Genomic DNA, 18,671 nt, shown 5'->3' with positions numbered 1-18,671 from the left:
CTTGACCCTCACCTGAGCTCCAGCATTTGGTTTCAGGTTGAAGAGAAGAGAACTTACTATCAGAAGGTGTGCATCGATGAAGAGACCCTGGAGGTGGGGGACTGCGTCTCTGTCATTCCAGATGATTCCTCCAAGCCACTGTATCTAGCAAGGTGTGTCCTTCTTTTGCCAGATTTGGACACCTGCTTTTCCACTTGAACACCTGAAGTCCATTGTGTCAGAATGAAACCAGAAGTTCCTCGAGGTTTTGTGTGGTTGAGTTCTGCTGGTTACATGAGATATCTGTTCCCTGTTCCATCTTACGGCTGCAGGGTCACGGCACTGTGGGAAGACAAGAACGGGCAGATGTTCCATGCACACTGGTTCTGTGCTGGGACAGACACAGTCCTTGGAGCCACCTCCGACCCCCTGGAGCTGTTCCTGGTGGGCGAGTGTGAAAACATGCAGCTTTCCTACATCCACAGCAAGGTTAAGGTCGTCTACAGAGCGCCCTCGGAAAACTGGGCCATGGAGGTGAGTGCTGCCTCTCCTCCCCATTCCACCTACCTGTTAAGAACCGAGGCTGACCGTGTTTTGTTTCCACAGGGAGGCATGGATCCTGAGAGCATGCTGCCAGGGGCTGAGGATGATGGCAAGACCTATTTCTACCAGCTCTGGTACAACCAAGAGTATGCAAGATTTGAGTCCCCTCCCAAGACCCAGCCGACCGAGGAAAACAGGCACAAGTGAGTGAGTGGTGGAGCCAGCCCAGGCCCTCTCGGGCCGTCCTGCTTGCGAGTCCTGCTGTCCTTTCAGGCTCCGGGGAAAGGTCTACTTCTTCCCCCCGTTGTGTTCCTTGCTGACCAGAGGCCTGACATTGTGACAGTGTTGAAAATGTGTGGACGGGCCAGGCGGTGGGGGCGCACACCTTTAGTCCCAGTGCTTGGGAGGCAGAGGCAGGCGGAACTCTTAAGTTCGAGGCCAGCCTGGTCTACAGAGTGAGTTCCAGGACAGCCAGGGCCACACAGAGAAACCCCGTCTCGAATCCCACCCACCTCCCCCACAAAATGTGTGGACCAGCTGGAGGTTACCCAGAGCAAGCATGGCCATCTGTTTAAAAAATATTAATTTGTGGGCTGGAAAGATGGCTCAGGGGTTAAGAGCACTGACTGCTCTTCCAGAGGTTTCCAGCAACCACATGGTGGCTCACAACCACTTGTAATGAGATCCGGTGCCCTCTTCTGGCCTGCAGTCATACATGCTGTATACATAATAAATAAATAAATCTTAAAAAAAAATTCATTTGTGCCCAGCAGTGGTGACGCACGCCTTTAGTCCCAGCCCTTGGGAGGCAAAGGTAGGCGGATCTGGGTTGTAGCCCTGGGCCTTGAGCATATGCTGGCTGAGGCCCTGCTGTTGTTGTACACAGCCTCGGCTTGTTTGCTAGTGTTTGTCTTTGAGTTGTGGTCCATAGGAATTGTCTTCAGAGCCAGGTGGTGGTGGCGCACGCCTTTAATCCCAGCACTTGGGAGGCAGAGACAGGCAGATCTCTGTGAGTTCGAGGCCAGACTGGTCTATAGATCAAGTTCCAGGACAGGCTCCAAAAATTCACAGAGAAACCTTGTCTCGAAAAAGCAAAAAAAAATAAAATAAAAATAAATAAAAAAGCAAGCAAACAAACAAACAAACAAAAACTTGTCTTCAAAGTATGGACATAAAGGGACATTTCCTCCAGAGACCTGCAGATAGTCTCCTCTTGGATTTCAGTGGCTGCCATGGTCACCATTCTGCCACCTCAGAGCCTTGAGTTTCTTCCCTTGGCTTCTACAGGTTCTGCCTCTCCTGTATCCGACTGGGTGAGCTGAGACATAAAGAAATGCCTAAAGTCCTGGAGCAACTTGAAGAGGTGGATGGCCGGATCTACTGCAGTTCTATCACCAAGAATGGTGTTGTCTACCGAGTCGGTGACAGTGTGTACCTGCCTCCTGAGGCCTTTACCTTCAAGTGAGTATCCCATACTGGTCAGTTGGCTCTGATACTTCCAGCTACTCCCCTGAAGGCAGTGTTTAGACCATATCCAATTGGTTTCTGATGAGAAGCTGATTCCTAATGACTGCACTTCAATTTCAGAGCTCTTAGCTCTGTTACTATAACAAAATAACTTTCTGAATTGTAAAGGTTGCCAGATTCAGGCTCATAATTTTGGAAGTTCAGTGCAACGTTGGGTAGATCTGTCACTCTCAGCCTCTTGAGGGTGGCAGAGCTCACCTACCTAGGAAGCAAAGGAGAGATGAGACTGTTGCTGCTGTCCCCTTGAGAGCGTGCCTCCAGGGACTTTCCTCTAGGCCTCACCTTGTAAAGACTCTGCCACTTGCTGATAATGCTGCTGGGCTGGGGACCTAGCCCACCGCATACTACCTTTGGGGCCTTTCAGCATCTGAGCTGTGTGGGAGGCTGAGACCTGCAGTGCTGGATGGTCTCTTCCCGCCTTGGTTCTGCACCTGAGCAGCTGTGAGGTGTTGCTGGAGAGCTTCTCTCCAGGTTCCACCAAGCCCCACAGTCCCACAATCCACGTATAAAATAATCACTCAGACACTTATATTACTTATAAACTGTATGGCCGTGGCAGGCTTCTCGCTAACTGTTCTTTTAGCTTAAATTAATCCATTTCCATAAATCTATACCTTGCCACGTGGCTGGTGGCTTACCGGTGTCTTCACATGCTGCTGGTCATGGCTGTGGCTGGCAGTGTCTCTCTGCCTCAGCCTTCTGCTTCTCAGAATTCTCCTCTCTCCTTGTCCCACCTACTTCCTGCCTGGCCACTGGCCAATCAGTGTTTTATTTATTGACCAATCAGAGCAATTTGACATACAGACCATCCCACAGCACTTCCCCTTTTCGTTTTTTTAAAAAAGGAAGGTTTTAACTTTTTACACATCTCCAAAGCCAGCTTGGTATATTTGGGAATTTGGGCGTAGCTTCTCTTACTACTTCCTGCTGGAAGGGGGCGCTGTATCTTATGGGGACACAAAGAAAATTTTAGGATCATGGAGTAGTCCATGAGACTGTATCGTCTGAGCCACTTGCCTTGAAACGATTCTGGATGTTGGATCATCTGGGCCATGGTGTCATCAGAGACCTTTCAGGTGGTCTTGGCTGGTCAAACCTGATGTATCTTAATCTGGAACAAATCCATAGCCTCTGGCTTTCTGTAGAAACAAAAGCAGAAACTCTTTTCCAAAGTAACATATCCTTATATCCAAATTTTGAAGTCAAGGTGCCTTTAAAATACACATTTTGGCATAACTCAACAGCTTTTGCAATCAAATGTTTTTCTTCAGTTACAAATATCAAAGAGAACATAATCCAGATTCTCTGTGTGGTAGCCATCTTTATGTGGCTTTTTTTTTATATTACCTTGAGCCTATTGCTTTAAATTGCAGCCTTTTAAGCCTGAAACGGTGCTGTGGCTGCTGGCTCCGCCCACTTCAGCTTCCCAACATGGCGGTGGTACGTTTACCGCCAGCTCTGGGAGCCATCGTGGGTCTGTGCTTTTATCCAAGCAGCGTGTAGCCCAGAAACCTCTTTTTTTGTTTTGTACTAGCAAAGGCTAAATCCACCACGCAGCTTAATGTGCCACTTGCAGAGGCCTCATTCCTGCCATACTGCAGGTTGAGCGCACACGCCAGGAACCCACCAAACTGGCAGCTGCTGCTCATTTGAGAGAGACAATTAGGAACTGTTTTTAGTTCCGTTTTAGAATCTTTTCTCAGGTTTTAGGTGGAAACTCTTGCCAACTCGTTGGGCGCCATTTGTAGCTAGAGTTTTCCTGCCTTGCCCACAGTCAGGACAAATCTTTGTCACCCACCAGTCCCACAGCCACTCAGACCCAACCAAGTAAACACAGAGACTTATATTGCTTACAAACTGTATGGCCGTGGCAGGCTTCTTGCTAACTGTTCTTATATCTTAAGTTAATCCATTTCCATAAATCTATACCTTGCCACATGGCTGGTGGCTTACCAGTGTCTTCACATGCTGCTGGTCATGGCTGTGGCTGCAGTGTCTCTCTACCTCAGCCTTCTGCTTCCCAGAATTCTCTCTCCTTGTCCCACCTACTTCCTGCCTGGCCACTGGCCAATCAGTGTTTTATTTATTGACCAATCAGAGCAATTTGACATACAGACCGTCCCCCAGCAGTGAGGCTTGAGCTTCTCCCTGAATCTGTTTCTCCTTGCAGCTGATGGGCTCTGCCTGCCAGAACTCCAGTGCTCTACCCAGGCTCTCTCTGTATGTTGGAAGTCAGAGAACATCACCTCTACCCTCCATTCACTCTTACATCCTAAGCACTGGGGCAAGTTGGAATTGCAGCTCGTGTTTTCCGCACACAGCTCAGTATCTAGACTTGAGAATCCATTTTCCTAGTGAGACCTTAAGTCCCCAAATTTAGCTTAGTCCTGTGACCCAGGAATGAGTGGGTGTCTCTGCATTGATGGTGTTGGGTGTATTACCCTATCCTGAAGTGCTCATCTTTGGTGTCCTCCATAAGTTCGCGTGGTGGGCACTCAGAGGTCCCTCGGGGACTTGAGAGTCAAGCCAGCCGCTAGCCAGAGTGGGAGCCACACTGGAAGATCACCTCCTGTGTCCTTGTGGGTGCCTGTGGGTAGAGCAGCAAGATTGGGCAGCCAGCTTTGCCATGAATGGACCAATCTCAGGCTTTCTCAGACCCGGTCCTTCAGCGTCACATTTACATCAGTGCAACATAGTCAGGGAAGTGAGATCATGTCACAGTGATCCCTTGAGCCACAGGCTTCTCAGAACACAGAGGTTCCTTTCCTGGCTGACTCCTAGAAAGGTGGTACCTGTGCCCTCTCGGAAGCTGCTGGTTCCCCTAGTGAAGTGCCCCCTCCTATGACATTTCAGCTTGCGCTTGCTGACAGGACCTTGTCACATACCAGTTAGTAAGTGCACGATGCCACGTGGCTGGAAGGCAGGTCCGGGTTGGCCTAAAACGCACTAGGTAGCCTAAGCGTACCTGGGACTCTGACCCTCCTGCATCGATCAGTTTGTCTCCCAAATCCTGGGATGACACATGTGCAGCCGCAGCCTATGAGCTGGGAGTGGAGTGGTGTTTTCAACCGAGATTTCATTTGAGTTGCCTTTCTTTGATGGTGCGTGGCTGTCATCTGGACTCAGGCCTTGAGCTCGCTGTGTCCTTCTCCATCCTCCTCTGCAGCATCAAGCTGGCTAGCCCCCTGAAGCGCTCCAAGAAGGAGCCTGTGGATGAGAACCTGTACCCGGAGCACTACCGCAAGTACTCGGACTACATCAAAGGGAGCAACCTGGACGCTCCCGAGCCCTACCGCATCGGTCGGATCAAAGCGATTCACTGCGGCAAGAAGAACGGCAAGGTCAATGAGGCGGACATCAGGATCAGGGTCAACAAGTTCTACAGGTTGGTGTGCGTCCTGCCCTCCGAGAGGCCCTTCCCAAGGTGCTGCTGCTGCTGCTGCTGCTGGAGAGGGCTTCCTAGACACCTGAGGGCATGGGTGTATTGCATAGTTGTGGCCTTCAGGGTGGGGTGTCAGGAGCCGGGGTCTAGCATGTGGGTTACTTTGGGCTCTAACTCAACCTGCAAGGACCAAAAGCTGCAGGGTTGCAGGGAGTGTGTCCTGGTTTGTCTGGATCCTCTGCCCCAAACCACAGTCCTTGTCCGTCTCCCACCTCCCTCCCCAGTCCCTCTGCTCTGCACCTTGTTTTCAGGTTCTAGGGTTTGTTTTCCAGCCATTGTCTTAACTAAACCCCCCCCCCCCACACACACACACACACACTTGTGCATTCGTGTGTGCTGTCTGTGTGAGTGAGTGTGTGTGTTGTTTGAGGATGGGTTTCAGCCAGGCAGCAGAAAAGGGGTACAGTGAAGAAAACTGGCTCGGATGACCAGTATGTACTTGTTCCTTCCACACATCTGTAACTTGAGATCCCCCTGCCTCAGCATCCCAAGTACTAGGATAACAGGCACCTGCTACTACACCTGATTTTTCTGGAGTCTTTGTAAAAATCAGCATGGTTACAAAATAATGGGGCACCCATCGTTGACAGGCAGGATGAAGGCAGAGAAGCAGCATTCCTGATCTGGTTCCCAACAGTCCATTCCTGCTGTGCTGTTAGGTCCAAATCAGAGCAGTGGTACCACACTGATGGACTGGGACATGTGGTCCTTCCCATGATGCTCTTTATAGATTGAGCAACCCCAAACCAAAATACTCATTGTTCAGCTGACCTCGTCTTACAGCCTCCTTGGGTATATTTAGCCAGTGCTTCAGGTTTGAGAAGTTTAATTCCCAGCACCCACATGGTATCTCACAGTCATCTAACATCCCAGTTCTGTGGGGTTTAATGCCCTCTTGGCCCTCCACGGGCACTGTACGCACCTGTTGCATAGACATATGCCTGCAAAGCACCCATACACACTGAATACAAACGAAGAAATCTCTTTTAAAATGCTGTCTAAAATGTCCTGCGTAGACTAGGTTGATAGTTGCCTGTAGCCAGCACTTGAGGTGTTGTGGCAGGAGGATCACTGAGTTGGAGATTAAACTGGGAATCAGAGCAAGACACTGTCTTAAAAAAGAAAGGCCGCTGGGCAGTGGTGGCGCACACCTTTAATCCCAGCACTCAGGAGGCAGAGCCAGGTGGATCTCGTGAATTCAAGGCCAGCTTGGTCTACAGAGCAAGTTCCAGGACAGGCACCTAAACTACACAGAGAAACTCTGTCTCGGGAAAAACCAAAGGAAATAAATATAGGCCTTGAGGTCTGAGGTGTATGAGACTAACAAGATCCCGTTCTCACGCTCAGCACTCTAATTGCTGGTTCCAGACATTCAGATGAGGGTGCTTTGACCTGTGATTATAAACTTGTGGTAAAGTAATGCTCACCTGGTGTCCTCTTTACAGGCCTGAGAACACCCACAGATCCACCCCGGCGAGCTACCATTCAGACATCAACCTGTTGTACTGGAGTGACGAGGAAGCTGTGGTGGACTTCAGTGATGTGCAAGGCCGCTGCACCGTGGAGTATGGGGAGGACCTGCCTGAGAGCATCCAGGATTACTCACAAGGGGGCCCTGACCGCTTCTACTTCCTGGAGGTGGAGCCAGGCTTCAGGGGCAAATGTTTGAGAGCAGGGTGCCAAAGAAAGTGGCTCAGGCTAGGGCCTGTGTTGATCAGGTGCTAGGCTAGGTCCTGGATGTATTGTCTTAGGATGGGAGACACAAGGTAGACAAGCACGCAGCTAATGTGCATGTGTAGAGTGGGTTTGGGTTGGGTTATTTTGAGATAGGGTCTTACTATATAGCCCTGGAACTTGATATGTAGACTAGGCTAGCCTTGAACTGACAAATCCACCTCCCTCTTCCGAGTGCTGGAATTAAAAGCTTGTGGTCCCCACCCCATGCCAGCCTACGTAGTCTTTTGGCTTTTTGAGACAGGATTTCTCTGTGTAGCCCTGATCTGGGTCTGTAGACCAGGCTGGCCTCAAACTCAGAAATCCACCTGCCTCTAGCTCTTGAGTGCTGAGATTAAAGGCGTGTGCCACTACCACTTGCCTGGCTCCTAAGTAGAATCTTAGGAGTAGGGTTTTGGCTTTGAAAGGAAACAAGGCAGCTGGAGATGTGGCTTGATCCGGTAGAACTTTTGCCTCGGATGCATGAAGCTCTGGCTTGTTGGGTCCCCAGCACTCAGGCCATGGATGCAGGATTGAGCATTCAAAGGAGATAGGTAATGGCTAGCAGGCAATTGTTCAGTGTGCAGGGGGATAGGGCACAGAACCTACAGAGCTGCACGTCCATCCTGTCACTCACAGCACAGGCCTTTGACAGCAAGAGCTTCTGGAGTTCGGTGCTCAGTTTTCGCTTGTTTTGTGTTTTGTTTTGGTGTGTGTGTGTGTGTGTGTGTGTGTGTGTGTTTTGTTTTTTGAGATAGTGTTTCTCTGTGTAGCCCTGGCTGTCCTGGAACTTGCTCTGTAGACTGGGCTGGCCCTGAGCTCAGATCTGCCTGCCTCTGTTCCCCAAGTGCCACCGTCACCTGGCTAACATTCAGATTTATAAGAGTATACCACATTTTACTAACACCACTAAAAGTTTATCTGAGGGACTATTTTGAAGGCCTCTACCAGCCATACCTCGGGTCTTAATGTATGTTGGGAAGGTCCCCCTCCTTGGGAGGAGTACACTCTGGCTCCATCTCTTGTGAGCAGGTAGTGGCCTGGTTTGGAGAAAGGATCCGAGAACCTCTTGGATCGGTAGTAGACCCCTTTGAATACCTGGGGCCTGGCTCGTCAGTGTTGTGTTAAGATGAGTGCCCATTTTTCCAGGTTCTGTATGTGCATGTTTGTGTGACGCTGGACAGCAGCTCCCATAGTGCCTTTCCTTAGGATGTATGCTCTAGGTGCTTACCGCAGCAGATGTCGGTGCGGACCATAGGAGGGTTAATAGAGTAGTTGTGATTGTTAGACGGCCTCTCTGTAGTGTGGACTCAAGCTCCTAATACTTGGGCCTCAGCACCTTGACCAGCTGGCTGCAGTCTTGTCTGTTTCCAATAATAAGATCAAATTCTGTTGGTGGCTGATTGGCTGTGCTCCTAGGAGATAAGAGACTGTCAGAGCTCTTAAACTGTGAGGGATCCCTGTATTTCTTCTGGACTAATGTGACTCCTTTCTGTGCAGGCCTACAACGCAAAGAGCAAAATTTTCGAAGACCCTCCAAACCACACCCGCAACCCTGGGAACAAAGGGAAAGGGAAAGGAAAAGGTGCGTCCCTGTCCGTCACTCCTGTGTGGAGACAAGGTTGCATGTTGTCCAGGCTAGCCTGGAACCCTGAAGCTTCCTGCCTCCACCTCCCAAATTCTGGAAGGCTGAATTGGGAAGGTCTCCCGAGAGGCTGCTCTAGGTCACACAGCAAGACAGAGTCTCGTGAATGAGCCTCTGAGGAGAGCAGTCTGGTGGGTCCTTCTCACAACTGGTGGCCTGTTCCTCCTTCAGGAAAAGGGAAGGCAAAGTGTCAGGTGTCGGAGCCCAGAGAGCCCGAGACAACCATCAAATTGCCTAAGCTGCGGACCCTGGATGTGTTTTCTGGCTGTGGAGGGTTATCAGAAGGATTCCACCAAGCAGGTAGGCACTGGTTGGTGCCGCCTCTGGCCTGGCTCTGGGGAAGCCTCGGAGTCTGCACATAGCTGGGCCAGGTGACCGTGGCCTGTTTGAGCAAGTGACGTGAGAACAGCAGCTCCACAGAAGCCAACCTTTGCCCTGTGTCCACCAGGCATCTCAGAGACGCTGTGGGCCATTGAGATGTGGGAACCGGCAGCCCAGGCGTTTCGGCTCAACAACCCTGGCTCCACGGTCTTCACAGAGGACTGCAATGTGCTGCTTAAGCTGGTCATGGCTGGCGAGGTGACCAACTCCCTGGGCCAGCGGCTCCCCCAGAAGGGCGACGTGGAGATGCTGTGTGGTGGACCGCCCTGCCAGGGTTTCAGCGGCATGAACCGTTTCAACTCCCGCACTTACTCCAAGTTCAAGAACTCGCTAGTGGTCTCCTTCCTCAGGTAGGCAGGACAGCCCTGTCACTTGCTGTCTTTGGGCAACTCCAGGCTGAATGCAGCTTTGTGGGGGGCCCCTCCCTAGTGGGAGATGCCTGGGGCCTGCGGGTTTGTGGTGACCTGTGTTCCTCCTGCCCCCACAGCTACTGTGACTACTACCGGCCGCGCTTCTTCCTTCTGGAGAACGTCAGGAACTTCGTGTCCTTCAAGCGCTCCATGGTGCTGAAGCTCACCCTGCGCTGCCTGGTCCGCATGGGCTACCAGTGCACCTTCGGCGTGCTGCAGGTGGGCGCCGCACAGGGTGCGGTCCATCCCTGACAGGAGGGTGGTCAGGCCTGCTCTAGGCAGCAGACGGTCTGTGTGGTCACCAGTGTGTTGGTGAGGATAGAGGCGCCTCATAGCTCAGATAGAAAAGGCATAGGGTTAGCTCCGTGTGGTGGTGCCTGCCTGTAATCCCAACACTAGAGGCGGGAGGCAGATCTCAGTCTGAGGCCAGCCACAGCCACAGAGAAACCCTGTCTTGAAAAAGAAAGAAGCGGGGCTGGAGAGATGGCTCAGAGGTTAAGAGCACTGCTCTTCCAGAGGTCCTGAGTTCAATTCCCAGCACCCACATGGTGGCTCACAAACACCTGTAATCAGATCTGGTGCCCTCTTCTGTCCTGCATGTATACATGCAGGCAGATCACTGTATACATAATAAATAAATAAATCTTTAAAAAAAAAAGAAAAGAAAAGAAAAAGAAAGAAGCATGGGGTGACCAAGCATGGTAGCACATGCCTGTCATTCCAGTCTTAAAAGGCTGAAGTAGAAGATCGTGAGTTCAAGGCCAGTGTCTCGGGATTAAGAGCTGGGCTGTAGCTCAGTGTAGTGCATTCACCAGCAGCACATTGGTGAACACATCACATTTGCCAAGAGTAAGCAGGGTTGGTTGGGGCCCAGTTGGAGCACATGCCTGACTCGCAGGAAGCCTGGGCTCCATCCCACCCCACTAGCCCAAGCATGGCTGCCCACACCTACCGTCCCAACAGGTGGGCAGCGGGTGGGGGTAGGGTCAGTTCTTCAAGACGTCATCTTTGTCACATAGCAAGTTTGTGGCCAGCCTGGGCTACATGAGACCTAGAGGACATGAGAGGCCCCGTGGGGCAAGTGCTGCACTCCTGACCTCTGCCTGTAGCCAGGCCTGGTCACTGGCCACGTTCTCCCTGTGACTGTCGCAGTGGGGCTCCTGGATCCCCATTGCTCTTGCCAAATCTGCAGTGTCCCTGAGGGCTGTGGTTGGTTAACATCAGCCTTGTAGACGGTAGGCCAGTGAGAGACAGTGGGCCGCAGCAGGGCAGGTTTAATCAGCACACTGTAACGGGGCTTTCCAGTTGGTCAACCAGAGGTCTGTGAGGAGGGGAGGGGAGGGCAGAAACAGGTGGGTAGTATTCTTGGGGGCTGGGCTGGACAAATTGCAGCGGTGGGGGCCTACGAGGACAAGTGACTAGCTCTGGAAGTTCTCATTACTGTGGTCTTGAGGATTGTCGCCACTTGACCACAGTGGGAGGTTCACAAGTGACGTGGCCCTGGCTAACGGGCAGGCTGCTCTTACTGATGAGCTGCACTGCCAGCCTTGTGAGTTGCAGGTGTGTGCTACCTGCTTCCCGGTTCTGGTTCTCTGCACGCAGGCCAGCTAGGCAGACATACTGCCTGAGGCCGCCTGTCTCCATCCCCCTGTTGCAGGCTGGACAGTATGGTGTGGCCCAGACTCGGAGGCGGGCCATCATTTTGGCTGCAGCCCCAGGAGAGAAGCTGCCTCTGTTTCCAGAGCCTCTGCATGTGTTTGCACCCCGTGCCTGCCAGCTGAGCGTTGTGGTGGATGACAAGAAGTTTGTTAGCAACATTACCAGGTAGGAGCTGACCTCAGCACCCCATGTGCAGGACAGTGACAGAAGGTCACCATGCCTGGGTCGCTGAGGTTTGTGCCAGGCTGTCAGGAAGCTCAAGCCTGTTGCAAGTCTGCGCCATCCCAGCCTCAGTGTGCAGGCAGCTGGCTTCAGTAGAGCACACGGGACAGCTGCCCTGCACACCTAAGATCCAGCCGAGGCTGCCCGCGTGACATCTAACAGGGCACCCTCTGCTGCAGGCTGACCTCAGGCCCCTTCCGAACCATCACGGTGCGGGACACCATGTCTGACCTCCCTGAGATCCAGAATGGAGCCTCAGCACCTGAGATCTCCTACAACGGGGAGCCACAGTCCTGGTTCCAGAGGCAGCTGCGGGGCTCACACTACCAGCCCATCCTCAGGGACCATATCTGCAAGGTAGCTAGCCTGGGTCTCGTGCTCCCTTGGGTCCTTGCCTGGCCCAGCTTCTCTTTGGCTTACTTGTACCTCCACAGGCCTGCAGGCTCACATCTCCAGTCCCCACCCCCATGGCCAGTAGTGTCATCTTCAGATGGCCCTGGGGTAGCCTCCGAGTGCCCCCCCTCTCCCGATAGCCTTTCTGTGTGGGCTTCCGATCCACTAGACCTCACCCCTTGTGTACTTCTCTGGCTGACTTCACACTGGCCCCTTGTCTATGCATTCGTCTCAGCTGTCCCTCCAGGTGTGTGCTTGGCGCCATTCTTAGGTGGCCGGCTCTCACGGCTAGGGTTGGGCAGTTGTCTCTCCTGATAGGATCTGAGCCTCTGGTTCCCTTCTGTGCTCCTGACCGGGTCTCAGCTGGGACTCCCTGTGTTCTAGGATATGAGCCCACTGGTGGCTGCCCGCATGCGGAACATCCCGCTGTTCCCAGGCTCGGATTGGCGCGACCTGCCCAATATAGAAGTGCCGCTGACAGACGGCACTACGACCAAGAAGCTGCGCTACACCTTCCACGACAGGAAGAACGGCTGCAGCAGCACTGGCGCCATGCGTGGGGTCTGTTCCTGTGTGGAAGGTGGGACCCCAGGCTTCGGTCACCCCTTCCCTCGGTGTTCCCCACAAACATGAACCCCATGACTGCAGCCCCGTGTCTGGTCTGGTCACTTCAGGGTGGCTGTTTAGGGTTCCGAGTCGTCCCCACTTGACACATCTGCTTGTTAAGCTTGGGGCCCTGGCCATGCCGGGGTGCTGCTAATGAAATGGCGGCCGGCGTGGGTTACACAGCGGCCGGCGTGGGTTACACAGCGGCTGTCCCTGCAGGGTGTCAGTGGCTGGCGTGGGTTACACAGCGGCTGTCCCTGCAGCACGGGTGTCAGCGTGGGTTACACAGCAGCTGTCCCTGCAGGGGTCGGCAGCCGGCGTGGGTTACACAGCGGCTGCCCCTGCAGGGTGTCAGCGGCTCCGCTTGGAGCACGTGGCTGTCAGAGCCCCTCTGGTGGAAGCCCCTGTGCAGAGATGACGCCCCGGGGAGTCTCCCCGTAGCCTGGCAGCAGCCCTGGCTATAGCACAGTGTTCTGTTGCAGGCAAGGCCTGTGACCCCACAGCCAGGCAGTTCAACACCCTCATCCCCTGGTGCCTGCCGCACACTGGGAACCGGCACAACCACTGGGCCGGCCTCTACGGGCGCCTGGAGTGGGATGGCTTCTTCAGCACCACTGTCACCAACCCCGAGCCCATGGGGAAGCAGGGCCGTGTGCTCCACCCAGAGCAGCACCGGGTGGTGAGCGTGCGGGAGTGTGCCCGCTCCCAGGGCTTTCCGGACACCTACCGGCTCTTCGGCAACATCTTGGACCGACACCGGCAGGTCAGCCCAGCACCAGAGCTTGTTGCCAGTGGCCTGGGCTCTCGTGTAGGGAGTTGGGCTGTCACTGAGAGTGTGGGGCATCAGCGGCAACATGATAGCACACGTCTTTGCTAGGCTGGCTGCCCCTCGTTAGGAACTGCAGTTGAGGGCTCCATGCAGACCGGCTCCCTGCTCCCCCAAACCCTTGTTTGGCTCACAGCAGGAATCAAAGTGGACTGGGGTGTCTGCATTTTCCTTCCAGATTTTCCTAAAGCCTTTTAAAAGCTCATTGTTGGCCATGTATGGAGGCTCACACATTTAATCCCAAACACCGGAGAGGCAGAAGCAGGTTGATCTGAGTTCCAGGCCAGCCTGGTCTACATAGAGAGACCCTGTCTTTGAAACAAAGACCAAACCAAAAGAGCTCCCTATTAGTGATCTGTGGGTCTGGGCATCGCAGTGAAGGCCTGTGCCACTCGAGAAGACTGAATTCCCGATGCCCAGATCGTGGTCCTGCCTTGGTCAGAGTAGAGGCAGGCCACTGCTGAGCCTGGGTATCAACCTGGTGTGGCCTCTTTCCTTCCCACAGGTGGGTAATGCTGTGCCCCCACCGCTGGCCAAAGCCATTGGCCTGGAGATCAAGCTCTGTATGCTGGCCAAAGCTCAGGAGGTCGCCTCAGGTATGTGCCACTTTCCTCGAGGGAAACCCTAGGCCCTGGGACTTGGGCACACCAGCTCCACATGAGGACAGTAGTGGAAGCCACTGGTGACCTGCCGGTAACTGCACAGTGGCTTTGGAGGGGGTGTGAGCCTTCCTGCTGACGGACGTGGTCGTCAGGCACCGGCCTCAAGTCGTGCTGACCCAAACACCAGGGTGCAGAAACCGGGGAGATGACTTAGTCCTGAATGTTTCCAGCTGCGGCAGGGTCTCCAGGCCAGCCGTGAGCTCGCATGGCGCTGTGCTCAGGGTGACTTCTCCTTTGCTCTCTCCTCAGCTGCAGTTAAAGTAGAGGAGACGGCGACGATGGACTAGCTCTGCTCTCCCAGAGCCGCACATGCACTGATACCGTGTTTTTAACCTGTTGAGCCCCGTCATTTGAAATGTTGTGCACAGTGTCTGTGGCCACGGCCGGCACAGCTGTTTGTGTGAGGGTTGCTTCGTGACCCAGCCCTGCAGTACTTTGTGCATTCTGAATCTTAAAGTTTTCTGTTTTTAATTCTGTATTTTATCAGATCCACCACTGTGCAGGTGGCAAGCAAGATTTGATGTAGTTTTTATATGTTGTAATATTTCTTCAAATAAAGCGCTTCTATAAAGCACCCCAAGTAGTGACTGACTTCTCTGACTGCTTCCCCACCCACAAAAGAGGGGAACAGGGCCTCCACAGAGGTGCTACCTGCATCTACCTCATGGGATGCATTTCTGTGGCTCAGTTCTGGCAAGTGAGGGGCAAATGGAACTTTCCAGAAAGCCTCTTAAAAAAATGGTGTTGGGGCTGGAGAGATGGCTCAGAGGTTAAGAACACTGCTCTTCCAGAGGTCCTGAGTTCAATTCCCAGCAACCACATGGTGGCTCACAACCATCTGTAATGAATGAGATCTAGCGCCCTCTTCTGGCCTGCAGACAGAATACTATTATACATAATAAATAAATAGATCTCTTTTTTTTTTTTTTTTTTTTGGTTTTTTGAGACAGGGTTTCTCTGTGTAGTTTTGGTGCCTGTCCTGGATCTTGCTCTGTAGACCAGGCTGGCCTTGAACTCACAGAGATCTGCCTGGCTCTGCCTCCCGAGTGCTGAGATTAAAGGCGTGCACCACCACTGCCTGGCTTGGAAGTAGAATTTTGTTTTTCTTTTTCTTTTCTTTTTTTTTTTTTTAAGATTTATTTATTTATTATGTATACAGCATGTATGACTGCAGGCCAGAAGAGGGCACCAGATCTCATTTCAGATGGTTGTGAGCCACCATGTGGGTGCTGGGAATTGAACTCAGGACCTCTGGAAGAGCAGCAGTCAGTGCTCTTAACCTCTGAGCCATCTCTCCAGCTCCCAATAAATAGATCTTAAAAGAAAATGGTGTTGGTTATCTCCATGGCTACTTTGCCCTTGTTCTGGAGTTGACTGCACTTGGTGTCTGGTAATGCAGCAGCCATCCTGTGAACATAAGGACATAGACCTGGGTGGTACAAGGAGAGAAGAACCACGGCTCAGCTGCCCTTAAGTAGAACTCCAGTTGGCTTAAGACTTGCCTAGGCCTTTGGAGATAACTTGGGTCATGGACACCAACATGGTTTCGGGACACAGCAGGGATCATAGACATTGACTTGGATTCAGGTGGAAGCACAGACCATGGACATCTGTTGGGGGAGATTTGTTTACTCCGTCCCCTGAAACTGTCAATAAACTGAACTTTGATTCAGGGGGGAAAAAAAAGACCTGCCTAGGCTTTCTTTCTGACTTGATCTACTGAATTCTACATGAATAGAACTTGAGTTTGTCCTTAGGAAATGTCAACTATAAAATGCAAACATACATCTTTATCAATTTACTCTTCAGTCCCCGTGAGTCCCAAATGTGCTGAGACCAAGGGACAAAGTGGTTAAACCCCTCAGGAGCAAACAGGTGTGATCTGAACTGTGCCGGGAGCCTCCTGTGGCCCTTCTCGCCTGGCTCAGAAATGTCTGAAGAGACTCCTGGGTCATCGGGCATGGCTCAAATGTATACATGCCTTTTTCTTTATCTGTAACCATGTCTGATCGCTGTTCACTGTGTAGCTCTGGCTGGCTTAGTAATCGTGGCAGTCCTCCTGCCTCCACCTTCCAAGTGCTGGTGCACTGTGGTAAATGTAGCAGTGATGGCCTAGGCCAGCTTGAAACTCAGTCGCCCTGCCTCCCCCTCCCCAGACCCATGTTTGTGCCACCACCCCCAGCTAGAACAGTTGGGGTGTACTGCCGTGTAGACGGAAGCCGGTGCCTCTTGGCTCTTGGCCTCGTCTTTCAACAGGCCGTGGGCCACCCACCGTCTGAGAGAAGTTGCCAGGTGGCCTCCGTGCTGGTTTCTTGTAATGGACGTGTGCAGAACTGCCACCTCCACACGCAGGCACTGGCCTGGCTCCAGCACGCGGCCCCCAGGGGGGCTGCACAGCTGAACCACCACATTCTTCCCTTCAGAGCCCAAGTGCAGGCTTTGTCTGGGGACAGAAACCGCAAGGTGAGGAGCCCTGATTGGAGCAGTGCTGGATGGTTGGGGTTCGCTTGAGACAGTGTCACAAAGCTCAGGCTGGCTTTGATCTACCTGTCTGCATCAACACACCTGACTTAGGGCGTGCTGGGGATGTGCCAGGCTTGCTGCCCCAGAATAGGGGTTTTTTCTGTTGAGTCAGAATCTTTCTGTGTAGACCCACATCTTTTTTTTCATGTTACTGTGAAGACATCATGACCAAGGCGACTTATATGTGGGGCGTTTACCCACCACCCCCACAGTTCCCCAGAGTTTTCTTGAGTGCGAGCAGCAGGAAATATTAGATAGAAGGATTTATTGCGGAGAATCTTGCGGAGATAAACAGAGAGAAAATAAAGGATAGCCTCGAGAGGGCCTGGAACCTATTCCAACGGGCCCGGACTGTCTCTGGTCCAGGGTTTTTATAGAGACGCCAAGGGGTGGAGCAAAAGACCTCCTCCCCCAGCACAGCCAAGTGCAGACCATCTCAGACACCTGCACTCAGGCCCGAGGTCCTGATCATCCTCTATTCGGACCTGCTGGGTAAAGCCACGAGGAACCCGAGGACGGGCTCCCACACTCTTAGAACACTTAATTGGGGGCTTGCTTAGTTTCAGAGCAAGGCTGTGATGATCATGGCAGGAGAGCAGGCAGGCATGGTGCTGGAGTGCTGGCCGAGAGCTTACATCCGCTCCACAAGCAGGAGGCAGAGACGCTGGGCCTGGAGTCACATTTTGAAAACCAAGATGGCCACAAAACATCTGCCTGCCTCTGCATCTCAAGTGCCACATTATAAGTGCTCTCACACCTGATAGTTGCATTGGGGGGGGGGGTAGGAGTTGAAACAGGGTCTCACTACATAGCCCTGGCTGGCCTGGAAACTCACTATGTGGACCAGACTGCTCTCACACTCAGATCTGCTGAGCTAAAGGTGTGTGCCACCATGCCCAGCTGCTGCATTCTATTTACCGTGCCAATGGGGGGCCTGTGTCCCCGGTGCACATGTGGGGTTCAGAGGGCAGCCTTTGGCATTTCCTACCACAAACTCTTAGCAGGTGAGTCACCTCGACAGTTTGAGAATGGCCGAATCAGTGAACTCTTGTCTTCACCATTGGAGAAGTGCGCGAGTCACTCTGAAGCCATTAACGAGGGCAATGCCAGGCCCTTCCCTGACCCCTTCCTACCAATTGTACCTAAGTGTAACTTGTTTATTGTTTCCACGAAGCAAACCGACTGAACGTAGATGTGGAGGCTCCAGGGGCAGCTCAGAGTACTGGCTGCTCTTTCAAAGGACCTGGCTTTGGTTGCCGGCACCCACAGAATGGGTAACTCTAGTCCCTGGGGTCTGGGACCCTCTTCTGGCCTCTCTGGGTACTGCACTCATGCATATACATCCTGAGGCAAAACACTCATCCACATCTAAACAAAACAAAAAAACTTTGAGATGGGGTCTCATGTAGCCCCAGACTGGCCTTGAACTTCTACCCTTCCTGCCTGGACCTCCTGGGTGCTAACATGACCACCAGCATGTTCTGGGTTTGCTGATCCACACTTCCTTTTGGGGGGTAGTCACTTGTAACGGAGTAGGACACTGTTGAGTCTGGTGCAGCTTTAGGTGGTCTGCTGTTCCCGTTTCTTCTTGGTTTGTGCATGTGTGTGCCTGCAGGTATGCATGCCTGCCAGTGCATGTGTGCAGGCCAGGGGAGGCCGACAAATGTTCTCGCTCATTCTCCACGTTATTCCTTGAAACAGGGTCTCCTGCTGAGCCCAGAGCTCACTGGTTTTGGGCTACATCAGCAGCAAGCCTTGGTGACCCGATGTCTGCCTCCCTAGCGTGGGGTTGCAGGGGCGGGAGGCTGTGACTAGGTGTTTACATGGTGCTAGGGATCTGAACTCGGGTCCTCAAGGTTGTCCTCATGTGTACTGCGTTCTGGTCACTCTCACGGCACCCTCTCACCTGCCTCCCGTCCCTGAGTTCCCCCATTCTCCTTCCCACCTCCATGCCCTTTTGTTTTGTGACTACTGGTCTCTGCCGCCCCAGGTCAGGAACTATTCACTGGAGCCTGGTGGGCTCACCCGTGGACACACAACTCAAACCGATGACTGTCCCTTTCCAGAATCCATATCTGCCAGTTCGGTGGGAAGGGGGAAGGGCTTCCCGAGCCCCTCTTCACCCACACATGGCTGTTGA

At 52.8% G+C, this 18,671-nt stretch overlaps 1 protein-coding gene across 4 annotated transcripts in view; it reads left to right on the top strand.

Annotated features, from left to right (window-relative positions):
- Nucleotides 1-14,582, top strand: part of Dnmt1 (DNA methyltransferase 1) — a 49,882-nt gene extending 35,300 nt beyond the window's left edge. For all 4 annotated transcript variants that reach the window (XM_006987030.4, XM_076575767.1, XM_042280488.2 and 1 more), the window contains exons 24-39: nucleotides 37-152; nucleotides 312-513; nucleotides 586-725; nucleotides 1,810-1,983; nucleotides 5,216-5,434; nucleotides 6,937-7,129; nucleotides 8,705-8,789; nucleotides 9,021-9,149; nucleotides 9,298-9,580; nucleotides 9,718-9,859; nucleotides 11,298-11,464; nucleotides 11,701-11,878; nucleotides 12,299-12,494; nucleotides 13,003-13,283; nucleotides 13,852-13,942; nucleotides 14,258-14,582. In XM_006987030.4, coding sequence (XP_006987092.3) covers nucleotides 37-152; nucleotides 312-513; nucleotides 586-725; nucleotides 1,810-1,983; nucleotides 5,216-5,434; nucleotides 6,937-7,129; nucleotides 8,705-8,789; nucleotides 9,021-9,149; nucleotides 9,298-9,580; nucleotides 9,718-9,859; nucleotides 11,298-11,464; nucleotides 11,701-11,878; nucleotides 12,299-12,494; nucleotides 13,003-13,283; nucleotides 13,852-13,942; nucleotides 14,258-14,295 — 2,634 coding nt within the window. In that variant the 3' untranslated portion in view covers nucleotides 14,296-14,582. The remainder of the gene's footprint in view (nucleotides 1-36; nucleotides 153-311; nucleotides 514-585; nucleotides 726-1,809; nucleotides 1,984-5,215; nucleotides 5,435-6,936; nucleotides 7,130-8,704; nucleotides 8,790-9,020; nucleotides 9,150-9,297; nucleotides 9,581-9,717; nucleotides 9,860-11,297; nucleotides 11,465-11,700; nucleotides 11,879-12,298; nucleotides 12,495-13,002; nucleotides 13,284-13,851; nucleotides 13,943-14,257) is intronic.
- Nucleotides 14,583-18,671: the final 4,089 nt, after the last annotated feature.

This window comes from Peromyscus maniculatus, chromosome 7 (assembly GCF_049852395.1).
Source record: "Peromyscus maniculatus bairdii isolate BWxNUB_F1_BW_parent chromosome 7, HU_Pman_BW_mat_3.1, whole genome shotgun sequence".
Taxonomy (NCBI): Eukaryota; Metazoa; Chordata; class Mammalia; order Rodentia; family Cricetidae; genus Peromyscus; species Peromyscus maniculatus.
Note: the sequence above shows the minus strand (reverse complement) of the source record. Positions and strands in the feature narration are given on the sequence as shown.